The sequence below is a fragment of the Durio zibethinus genome, chromosome 24, assembly GCF_047325235.1.
Source record: "Durio zibethinus cultivar Kanyao isolate XHJ-2024 chromosome 24, ASM4732523v1, whole genome shotgun sequence".
Taxonomy (NCBI): domain Eukaryota; kingdom Viridiplantae; phylum Streptophyta; class Magnoliopsida; order Malvales; family Malvaceae; genus Durio; species Durio zibethinus.
Window position 1 is genome coordinate 1612854 of NC_143185.1, and position 13916 is coordinate 1626769.

Below are 13916 nucleotides of genomic sequence, written 5' to 3' on the forward strand. Positions count from 1 at the left end.
GCAGCTCAGGAACAATGGCCACCCTTTACTAGTAATGAAGAAGCACTAAAGAACTAGAAGTAACAATAGGGATATCAGTGTCAATCTTTCATTACTAAGCCAATACACAGGGCGTGAAAATTAGGGTTCAGATTCACATGTTTAAACACCAGCTATAGCTCTAAATTATACACATTTATACTATTGTCGATGTCCTAATGGCAAGGCAACCACCTTGTGAAAGGGTACTGTCCTCTGAGGCAAAGCTCCGTCTTCCTCATCATCATCGAATTCCAGTAAATACCTAGACAAGAAAAAAAAAATGACAACATAAAACGGAGAGTCAGAAATGAAAAGTTCATGCTTGTTACTTTCCATTGTTTATGGAAGAAGAATAACAAAACAAGGAAGAGTGTAAACAGGCCGAAAAACCAGTTTTTATCGCATGATGACATGTAACATATTTATCTAATATGTTTTCCATTTTCTTTTCCAAGAATCTGCTAGACAGGGCCAGAATGGAGGATGTTACTTACTCATCTGATTTCCTCTGGAAAGATATAGAATGGTTGATAGCCCCCCAACAGATGTGCACAAGAAATTAGTAGTCAGATCAACATATAAGAAAATAAAAAGAATACTTTAGCAAATCTATGAAAGAATAAAAACCAGAGCAAATGATCCAAAATTATATATTGGGGTACTGATGACAGTGATGACTGGAATAGTCACCTTTCGAGGAGTATTGATGACAGTTGCCTTATAGAGCGCAGTTGTTCCTGGATAAACTGCCAAAACATGTTTTCCAGCTGGGAATTCTTGAGCACTAGAAAAATCATTTCGCTTGGGGAAAGGTATAATGCAAGAAGCAGGCAGCTTGTACCTGCAGTTACAATAACAAAAATCAACATCTTGCAGATGGACTAATTTCAGTTATTTAAAAAATTGAAAAAAAAAAAAAAAGCTTTACCCAGCAATCACCAAGGCATAGTATTTCATAAGAGTTTCCATCAAAGAATTTGAGCCCTCAATATATTTATACTTTTCAAGTTTTCTCGAAATTATAGTTAAAGCATGCTTCCATTACAAACAATTTCTTATCTTTTAAACTGGAAACGGAAGAAAAAAGGCCAACTAATCTGGTGCCGTACAAGTAAATAACTTACTGATCTCAAATTCCAATATCAATCTATCATAACAAATAAAACATGATAGAGTCCCCCCTTACAAGTAAAAAATGAGCATGAACAAGCATAATTTAGAACAATTATTTCAATGTAACCTAACTTACAAAGAACTAACGCATAAAAGCTTACCGTTGGCCACTGCCCTCTTCATCATCACCTGGCTCCTCATCAAGTACTTCAAACCTGCATAGGGAGATGCAACTTAAAAGCAAGAAGAGAGAAGATTCGGAATGGATTTTGACACATGCCAAAATGAAATGTCCTACAGGAACCTTACTTACTCTTTTGTTTTCTCGTCAAAATTTATCACCTTTACAACAAACCACTCATCCTTCTCAGCATCAGATTTGACTCTTGCAGCTACCTGAATACAAGGGCACATTTCAATCTCCTTAGTTTGGAGGTATATGGAACAGTATACTTTGTTATCTAGCATGGAAATAAGAGTTAAGAATGAACACAGTAAATTAGTTCTATGAACAAATATCAACAAACGATTGCGATAGAAAACACAATCTGGTTTTTGTGTTTGCTACATCATCTAAAAGCTTACCTGTTCATCTTTGAGACTAACAAAATTCTCACTGTGACTCCTCATAGAAGGAGAAAGGCGAGAGATATCTGAATCAGACTTCATTCTTTTCTTTTTCTGATCATTACCATCTGCAATTTGTTTAACGTCAGCTACATAAATAGGAAGTTCTGATACTCTTGTACTAGTATCTGAAATCTATGAAATGAGTTTTCTTTTTTGGCACATGTCATATATTCAATGTTCTAGCATTAGAAAAATAGAAAAATCATAAACACTTAATAATTTCATCCAATTGCTAAGTTTTGATCTGATTTTAACTATCATGATATAAATTTGGAGCCCATGGTCACATCAACTCAACAACTTTTAGGTCATCATCCAAGCAATTCGATGTTTCATTAAACTACTCAAAATTTGTACTTTTAGACAGGGAAAGATAGACAGTATAAGATGGAGAAAATCAAAGTGAAGAAAATTACAGTCTTATCTTAAATCCTCTTTGGTATTTATATAATCACGACAATTAAAGGATAAGTCAAGTGCCTAGGTGGCCAAGAGATGACCTTAACTTTTGCATTATAAGAATGCATGTGTCAAAATTCCTAAGGCTTCTTTGGTTAATGCTTTTGCTTCTCGCTTTTTTTAATAGAAAGTGAAAAGCAAAAAAAAAGCCAAAACTGAAAAGAAGGTACAAATAGCAAAAACCAAAAGCACCAACCAAACGGAGCCTAATTATAAAGGGAGAAAGCAATATAGAGGTTAAAGCAACTAAAATGTCTTATATAGAAAAAGTTAGTAGCACACACCCATCTTTCTTCGTTGTTGTCCTGGCGGTCCCGAAGGCAAGAAAGAGTCAAGTTGATTTAGTAACAAGTTGGAAATCCTGTATAAAAAACAATGGAATACAGTACTGAGAATAATAAAAGGCCTATAGAACCAAACCAGAAAGTTCATCACTACACTAGCCCAAAAAATTTATAGAGAAAAAGTTGCCACATCTGCACAAGCCCAGGATTCACTAGAGAAAGAGAGAGAGAGAGAGAGAATGACAAAGAAAATTGTACAATACTTCATTAGAGATAATGAACATACGTTATTTCCCTCTCTGAAAGATCTCTAGCTTGAATATATAAACCTTTTAGCCTAGATAATGAAGAATCACCAGGTTTTTCAACTACCTCAGGAGCTGCAATGATATACAGAAGTTCAAGATTAGTATAAACTATCAGTAACAGTTAATAAAGAACAACGCCCAAAAGGTAAGAGAAGAAAGAAAAACTATTCTCAAATCTTAAAGAATACAATTTAATCTTCCATTTCCTAGACTTTTTAGCAAGTTTTCTATCTGTTAAAAGTGTAGTAAATCACTTGATGCCAGAAACAATACAAAAATTGATTGGATAAATTATTGTCAAAACCTGTAAATCCTCAAGGCGTTATCCAGGAGCAACATTCATAGAAGAAGAACCAAAAATTCTTGTAAACCTTTAGTTCAAGTCAGAAACTCTTTTTGCAACTGTGGATTGCAGCAAATAAATGGGATCTAGGACGCACAACAAGCCTCTGATTTGAAATTACATAACCAAGCCACAAATCCCACCAGGTTGTGTGATCTTATATGCATCTCATAGTTTCTAAATATAGTTTTTAAATGAGAACAAGCATGTGGATCTCAAAATTCTTTTTACAATACTTCTTCTATACTCCTGGACCTGGTCGTCGACTGAAAGCACATCCAAGAAACTGCTAATCAACGTAATCCATATTGAATTGACAACAATATTTTTAGTGATCCAATTCATACAGTTAGTTGTTAATTTGTAGAATATTCTGATTTCTGATATCTTTAGTGTAAACATTCTCAATTAAATCAATCAAAACATTATGGGAAAAAATATAGAAACTCTGAACTAAAACAACTAAATGGATATTATGAGGCACACTAATTAAAAGGTAATTATACATGAAGCTCTGAACATTAATCTAAATGTAAATTTAACCACTCTCTACATGGATTTCCAAGTATATAACGAGCATCAGCGTATCATGTGTGAAAACCACATAATTTCATTCTCCATGAAAATTAGGCCCCATTAGTTTCCAATTCACCAAAACAGCATGTTTTGTGATCCTGAAGGCAAAACCTTTACTCCAAAAATTACATGACATGGATACTCCACTTAGCTTTAAACCTCAATTTAGACCATAAAACCTTCTAAACTCCACTTAGTGGAACTTAACTTCTTTCTCAAATACAAATGTAGCTAAGTTTTAAAGCAAGTCAATAGTCAAACTGCCCAACAAAACTATTCCTCTCTTCTTTGATCAGATTACTCAAGTTTTCGTTTCTCCTAAAAAAAAATCATAAATTAAAATAATAAATAATAATGTACAGCAAAAATAACTTCATGATCCAATAAAATCCATCATCAACAAAATTTAAGCTCTTTTTATTCCAAACTCACCTTAAAAAATCAGTTTTTAAATAAAAAAATAAAAACCCAGAGAGCCAAAAGAAAACCATATTTTGATAATCTAAAACAAGCCCATTAATCTCAGGAACCATATAAATCAACCCAGATCATGAAATTTGAAGCTAAAGGAAAAAGGTTGAGAAATTTACTAGCTTGAAGCTTCTTGTGAAGCTTGTTGATTTCGATGAGCACCTCTTCTTGTTCTTTCCTTAACCGATCAAGTTCCCTTGAGTTTTCCAAGATTGAAGCAATGTCCGGTGCCGACATCGTTCCTTGTTTCCGATCTTTGTCGGAAATACAATGTTGTCTGTTTTACAAGATTACTTCCAAGTTCCAGCTAGATTTTTCACTTCAACCAATCCTTAGTTTGATCAAAAGTTCTATTTTTTCTAAATAAAGTATGAATAAAAGATTAATATCAATGCTTATTATCAAGCCTATAATTGAAAAAAAAAAATCGGTGGATAATTTTGATTTTTGAGCTTTTATTTATTTTTGTTTTGCTTTTGTTTTGGTTAGGTCTTAATTACAACACGTGGAGTATTATAACTGGATGTTCTTTCTGTCGAGAGTTCCTTCTTTGCCACGTGTGCGATCAAGTACCACTCTCGTAATGTTTTCGTGGGCCTCACTTGAAATAAACTTTGGACTTAAAATGGGAAAATTTTTTGGCCCAAAACGAAAAATGGAAATTATTGAGTGGGCTCAATTTGATTTGTATTGTTGTTTTTCACGTAATTGAAAGTTGTTGGTCCTGTTCAAATTGGGTTAATTGAGATTCACCCCCCACCTTCTCAAAATTTTATTTGAAATTGCTAATGATAAATTTTAATTATTAAAATTAAATATTCAACATTTTATTAATAAATAATAAAAGTCAATTCAAATTAATTAAATTTCAAAAAATTTTGATTCAATTTTTTAAAATATATGATAATAAATATTAATCAAAATAATAAAATTAAATCCGATATAATTCGTTATCATATAACATTTGTTTTACATCAATCTTCAAATGATAAACACATGAAGAGGAAGCAAATTTATAACCAAATATCCTCCTTTCCATATATATTTTTTTTGTTGCAATCTACTGATTAACAATCTTTAATTCCTCACTGCCATAGACATTATTGGTTTCCATCAGTCTTTGTCCCAAAATAAAAAGTAACAAAAGACACAGAAACCAAACCTCACCCAAAAGATTCAAATTTTGAACACTTATAGGAAATCAAAACTAAGTTGTGGTCTGTGGGGGACAATGAGACACCTGCTTGTCCTATTAACTTTCAGTCTTGACATGGAAGAACAAATAATGATTCAAAGATTTAAAACTTCAAAAGCATGAGACCAAACAGTTCCTTCCAATTATGATCAAACAACATGAAAGTCTTGAAAACAGTTTAATCGAAGCTCAGAATGGGGTCCCACCTATCTTGATATGGATTCCATGTGGTTAATTCAAACTCAAATAAGAGTCCACTAGGCTTTAAAGACATGGCATCAATCAAGGGTCCCACTTGTAACATATAGATTTGATTTGAACTTTTAATCAAACGAATCAAGTGGCAAAAGCCTTGACGGATTCTGATTGTGAAAATTTTAAAGAGCCCGACTAGTCTACACACAAGAACACCTCAAAGCAGAAAAAACGATGAAAGGAAGCTGCGCAACCTAGGACTAGTTTCAGGCCGGTTATTGGTCTTGTTGCTAAAATTGTCTATCTTCCAAGATTCAAAATTTTCACTGATCTCACTCTTCTAAGAAAAACCGAGATTGAGAATTCTCGTTTTGGTTCCATGTATGTTGTTTTTCTCATTGGGTAATATTATTTCTCTTTGAAAATAATGAGCTTTTTGTGTTTTTGAGTGTTGGATTCAATGGTTGAATTTTTCTTTTTCGATTCTTCTTATTTATTTCTTGAATAACTATGATTAACGTTTGCTTAAAATGGTTTGCTTGAATTGGTTTGTCAATTCCAAGACAGGGTTTTTTTAATGGTAAATGGGTTGATGGGAAATTTTTTAGCTTGGTGTTTGAGGTTAATGGAAAATTTGGTTACATTTTCAGGTGAATTTTGTAAGGAAGAACGTATAATTTTGCGTGGTTCATGTCTGCCTTTTATGGTATTTGTGTTTTTAAGTTCCTTTTTTTCTGCTACGTTAGTTGTCGGTGTGGTTAAAAAGGAAAAATTCAAGCTAGTTTTGGCCGAATTTGCTTGCTGGAAGTTCAATCATGAAACTTTGATCTTTATCCATTTGCACTGCCTCATAAAAACTTTGTTTTTTTCCAGCTTAATAAGCTCTCAGCCCTTATGTGGTGACATGCACTCCTTGTTCAGTTGTTCTTATGTTTTTATGTTGTGGCTGAAGCATAGCTTAATTGGTAGATACAACCTTTCCTCCTGTTTATCTCTATTTTGAGTGGTGAATTGGTGCTTAGGATTGAACAGTTAAACTCTACTGCTAAATTCAAGTAATAGGTCAAGTTAGTGTATGATGAATAACCAATTTCGATAAGCCTGGCTGTTACCTGATGTATATTGCGATTAGCTGAGATTAATCTACCACTAGCAAGAGTATGATAGGAGCTAATGTTCTGTTTTTCAGCTATGTAATGTTATATTCAGTTCATACTGCCTGTTTTACATTTCTCTGACCTCAGTTGACACTAATTTTTAGTAAACCTTCTTCAGCCCTGGTTGCCATGCCCTGTGGGTTATCATTTGAGTTTGAACTTCAAAGTTGATTACGGCATCTGGTGCATTAATCTTTTGTTGGGTTTCAAATTATATCTTTGTAAAAGTAGACTAAGAAGATCTTGAGCATAATGGGAGTTCCCTTACGGAGGTATTGCTTTTCATACTATTCTTGTACTAGAAACTAGAAAGCCTTTTCAATTTTTCTTTTCTATTTCCATTCATTGGTATTTTTACTTGTTCACAAGGTTTAATAAGACCAAAAGTGGTATTAATACGAGTTACATTCTACTTTATTCGGCTGCAGTTGTAATGTAAGGAAACCAAATGAAACAATGAGGCTTATTATAACAACTTTTGCTGGAATTGTTTTTGGCTTCTTTATAGGGGTATCCTTTCCAACGCTGTCATTGACTAAGGTACACTGGTTACTCTGACTATCTCATACATATCTAGTTGTTTTCTGAATGGATTTCTTTTGTTTCCTTTTGTGTCCCCCCTTCCTGTGTTCTTGAACATGGAATAACAAATTTATTTTTATATTTTAATTTTGGTAGATGAATCTCCCATCCAGCCTATTCCCTTCCATTGATCTTACATATATTGAGGACAAATATTCGGGCCTTTCAACCCAAGCACTATTTAATGCTTTGAACTCTCTCAAGGCTAATAAGGTCGTCTCAATGCCATCTTACAAAAACAATGAGACAAAGGTAACTCCCCTTTATTTTGATTATATATGCAGCATTACAATTCAGGATCTAGATTGTAGCCTGCCCTTGTCTTGAAATTATGAAAAATTAACCGTGATTTCTACCAAAACTGGTTGAAGATTTTTGGATGAAGAATTTCTTCATAACCAAGTTATCAATGCCATATATACATAATTTACATTGAATTATTAATTTCAGAGTTGAACAAATTTAGTTTTAGTTTTATTAGTAAATAAAGTTTGATTTATGCATATTTGATCATGGGAAATTGAAAATTTGAACCTCAGTTCTATCAACTGATGAAACCTGCTTTTCAAGCATGAGGTACTTCACAGTCCATTTTTTATAAAGTTGCTAATGTCAGCTTGGTAGCTTTGACTAGAACTTTTCAAATCCAATCAATTACCTGTAAAACTACTTGGTTCTGGATTGATGGTTTTGTTTTATCAAGGAAATTTTCATTGTTGGTTACAACCATTTTATGAAGGAAACAAAAATTAAAGATCTCGTCTATCCTTCTGGGAGATTGATCCACGCTTCTTTAAACTGTTGGTAATTTAGGCTGGAGAAATTTTGTGAATCTCTTTTACCCATTGCCTTGTATATTACTTTGTGTATGCATCAAACTCTGACAGTATCTCACTGTTCTTACAGTATGTGATTAGGGATAGAGGTCAAAATATGCTTAAATAATCATTAGATTAGACTTTCTTTTTCTGGCTAGTATGTGACAGTCGTCTACAGTTACTGTAACAATTTTCAAGGAAAACCTGTAACCATTAACACTTAGAGGTTTTAGCATGAGCGCTAACTGTTAATCCTTAATTATGGCAGATATGGATTCCAACAAATCCACGGGGTGCTGAAAGACTTCCCCCTGGTATAATTGCATCTGAGTCAGATTTCTATCTCCGTCGATTATGGGGTCAGCCAAGTGAGGTATGCATCTTCTACACTTTATGTTACTCTGACTCTTCTTTATGTTTATCTATCCTAGTCTGATACATTTCAGGGAGTTTGAACTGGTCACCATCTATACACATAAAGAAGAATTTAGTAAAAGTTGAATTTGTGTTCGACAGCATATACATGTTTGACTCTGGTACCCAGATGAAGTTGATGGGGCAATGATGATTATCTATCCATTTTTCCATTGTGATTCAATTCATTTTTTTTTTCTCTAATCTAATCCTGGTTGATGGGTTGCATTTGCAGGACTTAACTGTCAAACCGAAGTATCTTGTAACTTTTACTGTTGGTTATAATCAGAAAAACAATATTGATGCAGCTGTGAAAAAGGTCAGTCTTCTCTCTCTCTCTCTCTCTCTCTCTCTCTCTCTCTCTCTCTCTCTCTCTCTATACAAACACACACATACTACACATATAAACAATAAATATATATATATATATATTCTTGACTCCCTGTTCCCTAACATGTCTGTACTCTCTTATCTAAGACCTTTATTTTACAGTTTTCAGAGAACTTCACAATTGTTTTGTTTCATTATGATGGTCTAACCACTGAATGGGATGAGTTTGAGTGGTCAAAACGAGCTATTCACGTGAGTGTTCGAAAGCAGACTAAATGGTTAGCAACTAGCTCTTCTCGCTTTATAAATCTTACATTAATCCAGTAGGTTGTATGAGAATTTGTTAAGCCCAAATTTTCACTTAAACTCCTTAAATTTTCATCAAGGTGGTATGCGAAGCGCTTTTTGCACCCTGACATTGTTGCACCATTTGACTACATTTTTATGTGGGATGAGGATCTTGGGGTGGAGCACTTTGATGCAGAGGAGTAAGTCTATAAGTTCACTGTCTTGCTTCGGTTATAAATACATTTGAGTAAGCTGAAATTAAACTCATTTTGTTCTCAGATACATAAAACTTGTCAGAAAACATGGTTTAGAAATATCCCAGCCAGGTTTAGATCCAAACAGTGGTGGGCTGACATGGGCAATGACAAGGAAGAGAGACAACACTGAAGTTCACAAGTAAGAGCACTATATATAACTGCTTGATTGTGGTTTCAGAATACGTAATTCATAATTCAATAAGGTTGTAATGTTTTCTTTGGTAGAAAGGTGGTTTGACCTTTGGTATTCCTTTTTTCTCCTGCAGGGATACTGAGGAAAGACCTGGCTGGTGTACTGATCCACGTTTGCCTCCATGTGCAGCGTATGAAACAGAATTAATCCCTTTTGTTAAAATGTTTAAACATATTGCTTATTTCTTCAACTTTTTTCTAATTGTCTTGCATACTTAATGCTCAGATTTGTTGAGATCATGGCTACTGTGTTTTCTCGGGATGCATGGCGGTGTGTTTGGCATATGATTCAGGTGAGCCATGAGTTTATTTTTTGCGGATGTTGTCATTTCTCGACTTTTCCCTGTATATGATATAAATTCTCGTTTAAAATGCAGAATGATTTGGTTCACGGATGGGGTCTGGATTTCTCTCTTAGGAAATGTGTCGAGGTTAGCAACTGTCTTATTCCTCCTCCATCCCTTACATACACACACTCAAGACCTTTGTTGATTTTACAACTTTCTTTGCAAGCAGCCTCCTCATGAGAAAATAGGGGTTGTAGATGCTCAGTGGATTGTACATCAAAGTATTCCTTCTCTTGGGGACCAGGTACGTGCATGTAAACCCATTAAACATCTATATAACCACTTCTTATGCGCAGTATGCTTTATTGCTGTTTTCTTCTTTTTTCACAGGGCCAAGCTGAGGGTGGAAAGGCACCATGGGAAGTGGTCTGCACTAAATATTCCTCTCTCTCTTGCACACACATATACATATATGCATGCACAATACAAAAGTGTGCTTTTCTTCTCTAGTTTATGAATCTGCAATGTTTGTTTTGATGAGAGCCTTAAAAGTTCCAAATTTCCTGTGCCAGGTGAGGGAAAGGTGTAGGAAAGAATGGACTATGTTCCAAGATCGGATGACCAATGCTGAGAAAGCATACTATGAAGCAATGGGAATGAAACCTTCCAATTTAACAGCACATTAATGGCTATGGTATTAACACCGGCCATTAGAGTTGTAAAAGTTGCTTCTAGATGTGATGGCAACTTCTATTTTTGTTGAGAAAAAATGGTGACTCGGTCCTATTAGCAGATATAATGTACTTGTAGAAGTCACATTCATGTTCAGTACAGTTCTATCAATGTTAATATTATATTTTTGGGTAATTTTATTCATAATATTTTCATCTTCGTCATTGGTTTACTTGCCAAGGTGTTATGTCATGAAAATTCTTCTTTCTTTTCTTCTTGAAGTTCTATAGAATTGCAAATTGGTAATTGCTCTAGATCATTAGGCATTCACATGAGACGGTCACCTCAGGATGAACTGAAAAATCTATACAATCTTGAAAATTACCCTGTAGAACTAACCAAAAAATGAATGCTTTTACATTTTTAACTGTTATAAACCAAAAGAGTTAAATATGTCAAATGCCCAAAGATTAGTGTTTTCTATCCTGATAGTGTAATGGCTCTGAAGCTCTTGAGATGCAGAAGGTAGTTAGAAATAACCATTAGTGATTGCTTCTTCTAGTTCTTTGAACTCCCATAATAAAATTCATGCATTTTAGAATAATAAAGAAAAACCACCTATCAATTAACAACCATTGATCATTAATTCTATAATTGCTCAATAAATGCCCAAGCAATGCCTGTAATGCTCTTCATTTGTAGATGGTACAGAAATCTCCTAGTTTGACAGGGTCTTGAGATCGACATTATTTAGACATGAAGGAACAAGCTGTATTGGTTGGATAATAAATCCAGCTTTTTGACATTCATCTTCAAGAAGTTTCACTTGTGAAGGCCCATCAGGGCAGAACACAACCACAGCCCCTCCACTGCCTGTAAATTTCGAAGCAGCACCAACTCTCCGAGCCACCTCCACCATTTCTATGTTTAAAGCACCTAGGCACTCGTCTCCAAACATGCGCCTGCATAAGATTCACATAACGGCATTCAGCAGAAAAATATATACCAAGAACAACTTAAATGGACAATCCTTGGTCAGAATATCATGGTTAGTTGTGGTCGTGACATGCAAAAAATCTTACCTTCGGAGGTCAAAATTACGATTCATGAGTTCTGCAAGCTTTGGATAATTCTTTTCAAGTATCACACTCTGCCCTTCTGCTGCTATGTTTGCAACTTCTGTCATCGATGATATGATAAACTCATCGCCATTAAGCCACCTCTGTCGCACAGTGCTATGTACCTGCATTCGAAACAATATGTGCTCATTTCACTACTTCCAGAAGTCATGCCATAAAAGAGGAAGTAAAAGCCATCCTGCTAACCTTCCCAGAATCACTTGGATTCTCAGCGTAAATGACATGGAGAGGTGGTAGAAGACTAATATCCATTGGGGTGTAGATGCCATGTCCCAACTTGTCCATGTTTTCCTTGCTAAAATCCTACAGAAGAATCAGTGTGCATGCATAAATTACAACGTTTACAAAAATTTGTCGATAAGATTACTTAAAGATAACATACCATGTGGACAAGGCCTCCATAGACCTGTGCCACCCTATCTTGGAGGCCAGCAACGGTTCCAAGTTCTACCTCTGCACTAAGGATAAGGTTGGGTCTGACTTGTACTTTAATCAAATGTCTGACCTTGTAAAAATCAAGAAGGCAGCTAAGGGCAGCACATACGATAGCACTCGACCCTGAAAGTCCTGTCTGAAAAATCACTAGTGTAAACCATATATTGCTGTAAGAATAACACAAGAACATTACACCGACAGAGAGAAATTGAAAAGAAAAAAAAAAATCATAACTGAAATGGCATGATGAGTTTGATCGAAAGAGTATACAAATTTCTTGTATTTGCTATTTGGAGCTCCACCTGGCGAGGGATATTGGTATCATACGATAGAGTGAAGTTCCCCTGTTGGAGATTTATATTGTTATCCTTACAATGCTTATGGAAGACCTTACAAATTGCCATAAGCGGTCGTACACCTCCATAATAACCTACACTTTCCAACTGATATAACTGCAAGTAAAACAATGTGTGCTTCAGCCCCATTCATGTCAAATCCGCAATGTAGATATATATACCTGTGAATGCAAGTGGAACCAGGCATAATTCATGGGAAATTGGATTTTATTCCATTGTTGCAATGAAAAATCTCATTACTAAAGCAGCTTAAAAGGGACAACGCAAAAGCATGTGGCTTGTATTATCATTTGTCAGATTAAAGCCCAAATTGCAGTACCAATTCCAAACAAGCAAACATGTGTGTGTGTGTGTATATATATATATATAAAATATATTTTTATATATGTCGAGATGCATATTAGCATCAAAAAGCCCAAACTGCAGAACCAATTCCAAACACTTCATCAAAATACTAGCCAAGTAGGATTTCGTATATAATATAGTAAGGAGGTTTTCATATAAAAATCATTATCATTGACATTATCCATCTTAGATAATTAACATCAGGTGCAAAAACCAACAATTCGCAATCTGGGTATTTTCTGAATTACCTTGGAATTGTTGATATAACCAAAATAGTCAGATTCAATCTAGCCAAAGAAATAAGAGAGAAATAGAGAAAAGAAAAAGAAAAACTCATCAGATCCTACAAACATAAACACCCAACAATGCAGAAGAAAATCTTAAGACTGCAAGAGAAAGAAAGTACAAGGTGATCCAGAGAGTTAAACTGAACAAGATCATGAGGAGGATGAGGCTTGATGACAAGATGATGTGAAGGCTCCAATTTAACCGAAGCCCAGAAGTTTCCAAGGCTAAAAGAGATCGTTTTCCCAAAGTAAACATCACTTGGATTCCCAAGCAATCCAAGAAGAGCACAAGCTCTGTGTTGAATCATTCCTGCAACACCTGCTTCAGTTGAGTTCATCTTATCCATATTTACTGCATACACACCAACAAACCTTCGTTAAGAAAAAAAAAACCAACAAGTCAACAACAACAAACCTTTGTAGTTTTTGCTTTTTTGTTCAGGGTCCAACGTGGTTAAAGTGGCATTGTTTAAGGTCCCCACTTGTATTTGAATCTATCGGGTCATTGAGTAAAACATGCAACTGCATCTGTTCATATCACTGTAAGAGTCTATGAGTAAATCATGCAGCAGCATTTGCTTTTGTCGCTATAAGTTTAACTCGACCGTTGTTTTTTCTGCCGACTTAACTTCGCATTCACATCTTACTGGAGGTTACGGTTAAAAATTGTTGGTTCTAAAAAATTTATGCACGTAATTTTATTTAATTAAGGATTAAGATAATTAAAATAAAAAATAAAACTCGAAAGCGCTTTTTTGCATG

General features: G+C 34.8%; 3 protein-coding genes across 7 annotated transcripts; 1 reads left to right on the forward strand and 2 right to left on the reverse strand.

Moving 5' to 3' along the window:
* Positions 1-54: 54 nt before the first annotated feature.
* On the reverse strand, positions 55-4687 carry LOC111316610 (SAGA-associated factor 29 homolog A-like). Its single transcript, XM_022918623.2, has 9 exons — positions 4325-4687; positions 2794-2887; positions 2508-2584; positions 1720-1829; positions 1448-1530; positions 1296-1349; positions 712-862; positions 516-529; positions 55-283 (listed from the first exon to the last, which is right to left on the reverse strand). The coding sequence occupies exons 1-9, from the start codon at positions 4440-4442 to the stop codon at positions 181-183; spliced, it is 804 nt and encodes a 267-aa protein (XP_022774358.1). The 5' UTR covers positions 4443-4687; the 3' UTR covers positions 55-180.
* Positions 4688-5738: 1051 nt separating this feature from the next.
* Positions 5739-10787, forward strand: LOC111316611 (uncharacterized). Of its 4 annotated transcripts, XM_089754030.1 has the most exons (16): positions 5875-5997; positions 6246-6301; positions 6871-7024; positions 7181-7292; positions 7431-7586; positions 8421-8525; positions 8802-8885; positions 9059-9174; positions 9283-9384; positions 9464-9580; positions 9708-9764; positions 9860-9926; positions 10011-10064; positions 10150-10224; positions 10311-10346; positions 10493-10787. In XM_089754030.1, exons 3-16 carry the CDS (start codon positions 7005-7007, stop codon positions 10604-10606), a joined length of 1215 nt encoding a protein of 404 aa, XP_089610156.1. In that variant the 5' UTR covers positions 5875-5997; positions 6246-6301; positions 6871-7004; the 3' UTR covers positions 10607-10787. The 4 variants fall into 4 exon arrangements, with proteins under 4 accessions (XP_022774360.2, XP_089610157.1, XP_022774361.2 ...); XM_022918625.2 differs by lacking the exon at positions 6246-6301 and having other exon boundaries at positions 5739-5976; XM_089754031.1 differs by lacking the exon at positions 6246-6301 and having other exon boundaries at positions 5853-5976; positions 6857-7024.
* Positions 10788-11213: 426 nt separating this feature from the next.
* LOC111316612 (glucuronokinase 1-like) lies at positions 11214-13585 on the reverse strand. 2 transcript variants are annotated; one of them, XM_022918629.2, is made up of 7 exons: positions 13274-13581; positions 13116-13154; positions 12469-12618; positions 12114-12302; positions 11918-12034; positions 11675-11835; positions 11214-11554 (listed from the first exon to the last, which is right to left on the reverse strand). In XM_022918629.2, the coding sequence occupies exons 1-7, from the start codon at positions 13499-13501 to the stop codon at positions 11311-11313; spliced, it is 1128 nt and encodes a 375-aa protein (XP_022774364.2). In that variant the 5' UTR covers positions 13502-13581; the 3' UTR covers positions 11214-11310. The 2 variants fall into 2 exon arrangements, with proteins under 2 accessions (XP_022774364.2, XP_022774365.2); XM_022918630.2 differs by lacking the exon at positions 13116-13154 and having other exon boundaries at positions 13274-13585.
* Positions 13586-13916: the final 331 nt, after the last annotated feature.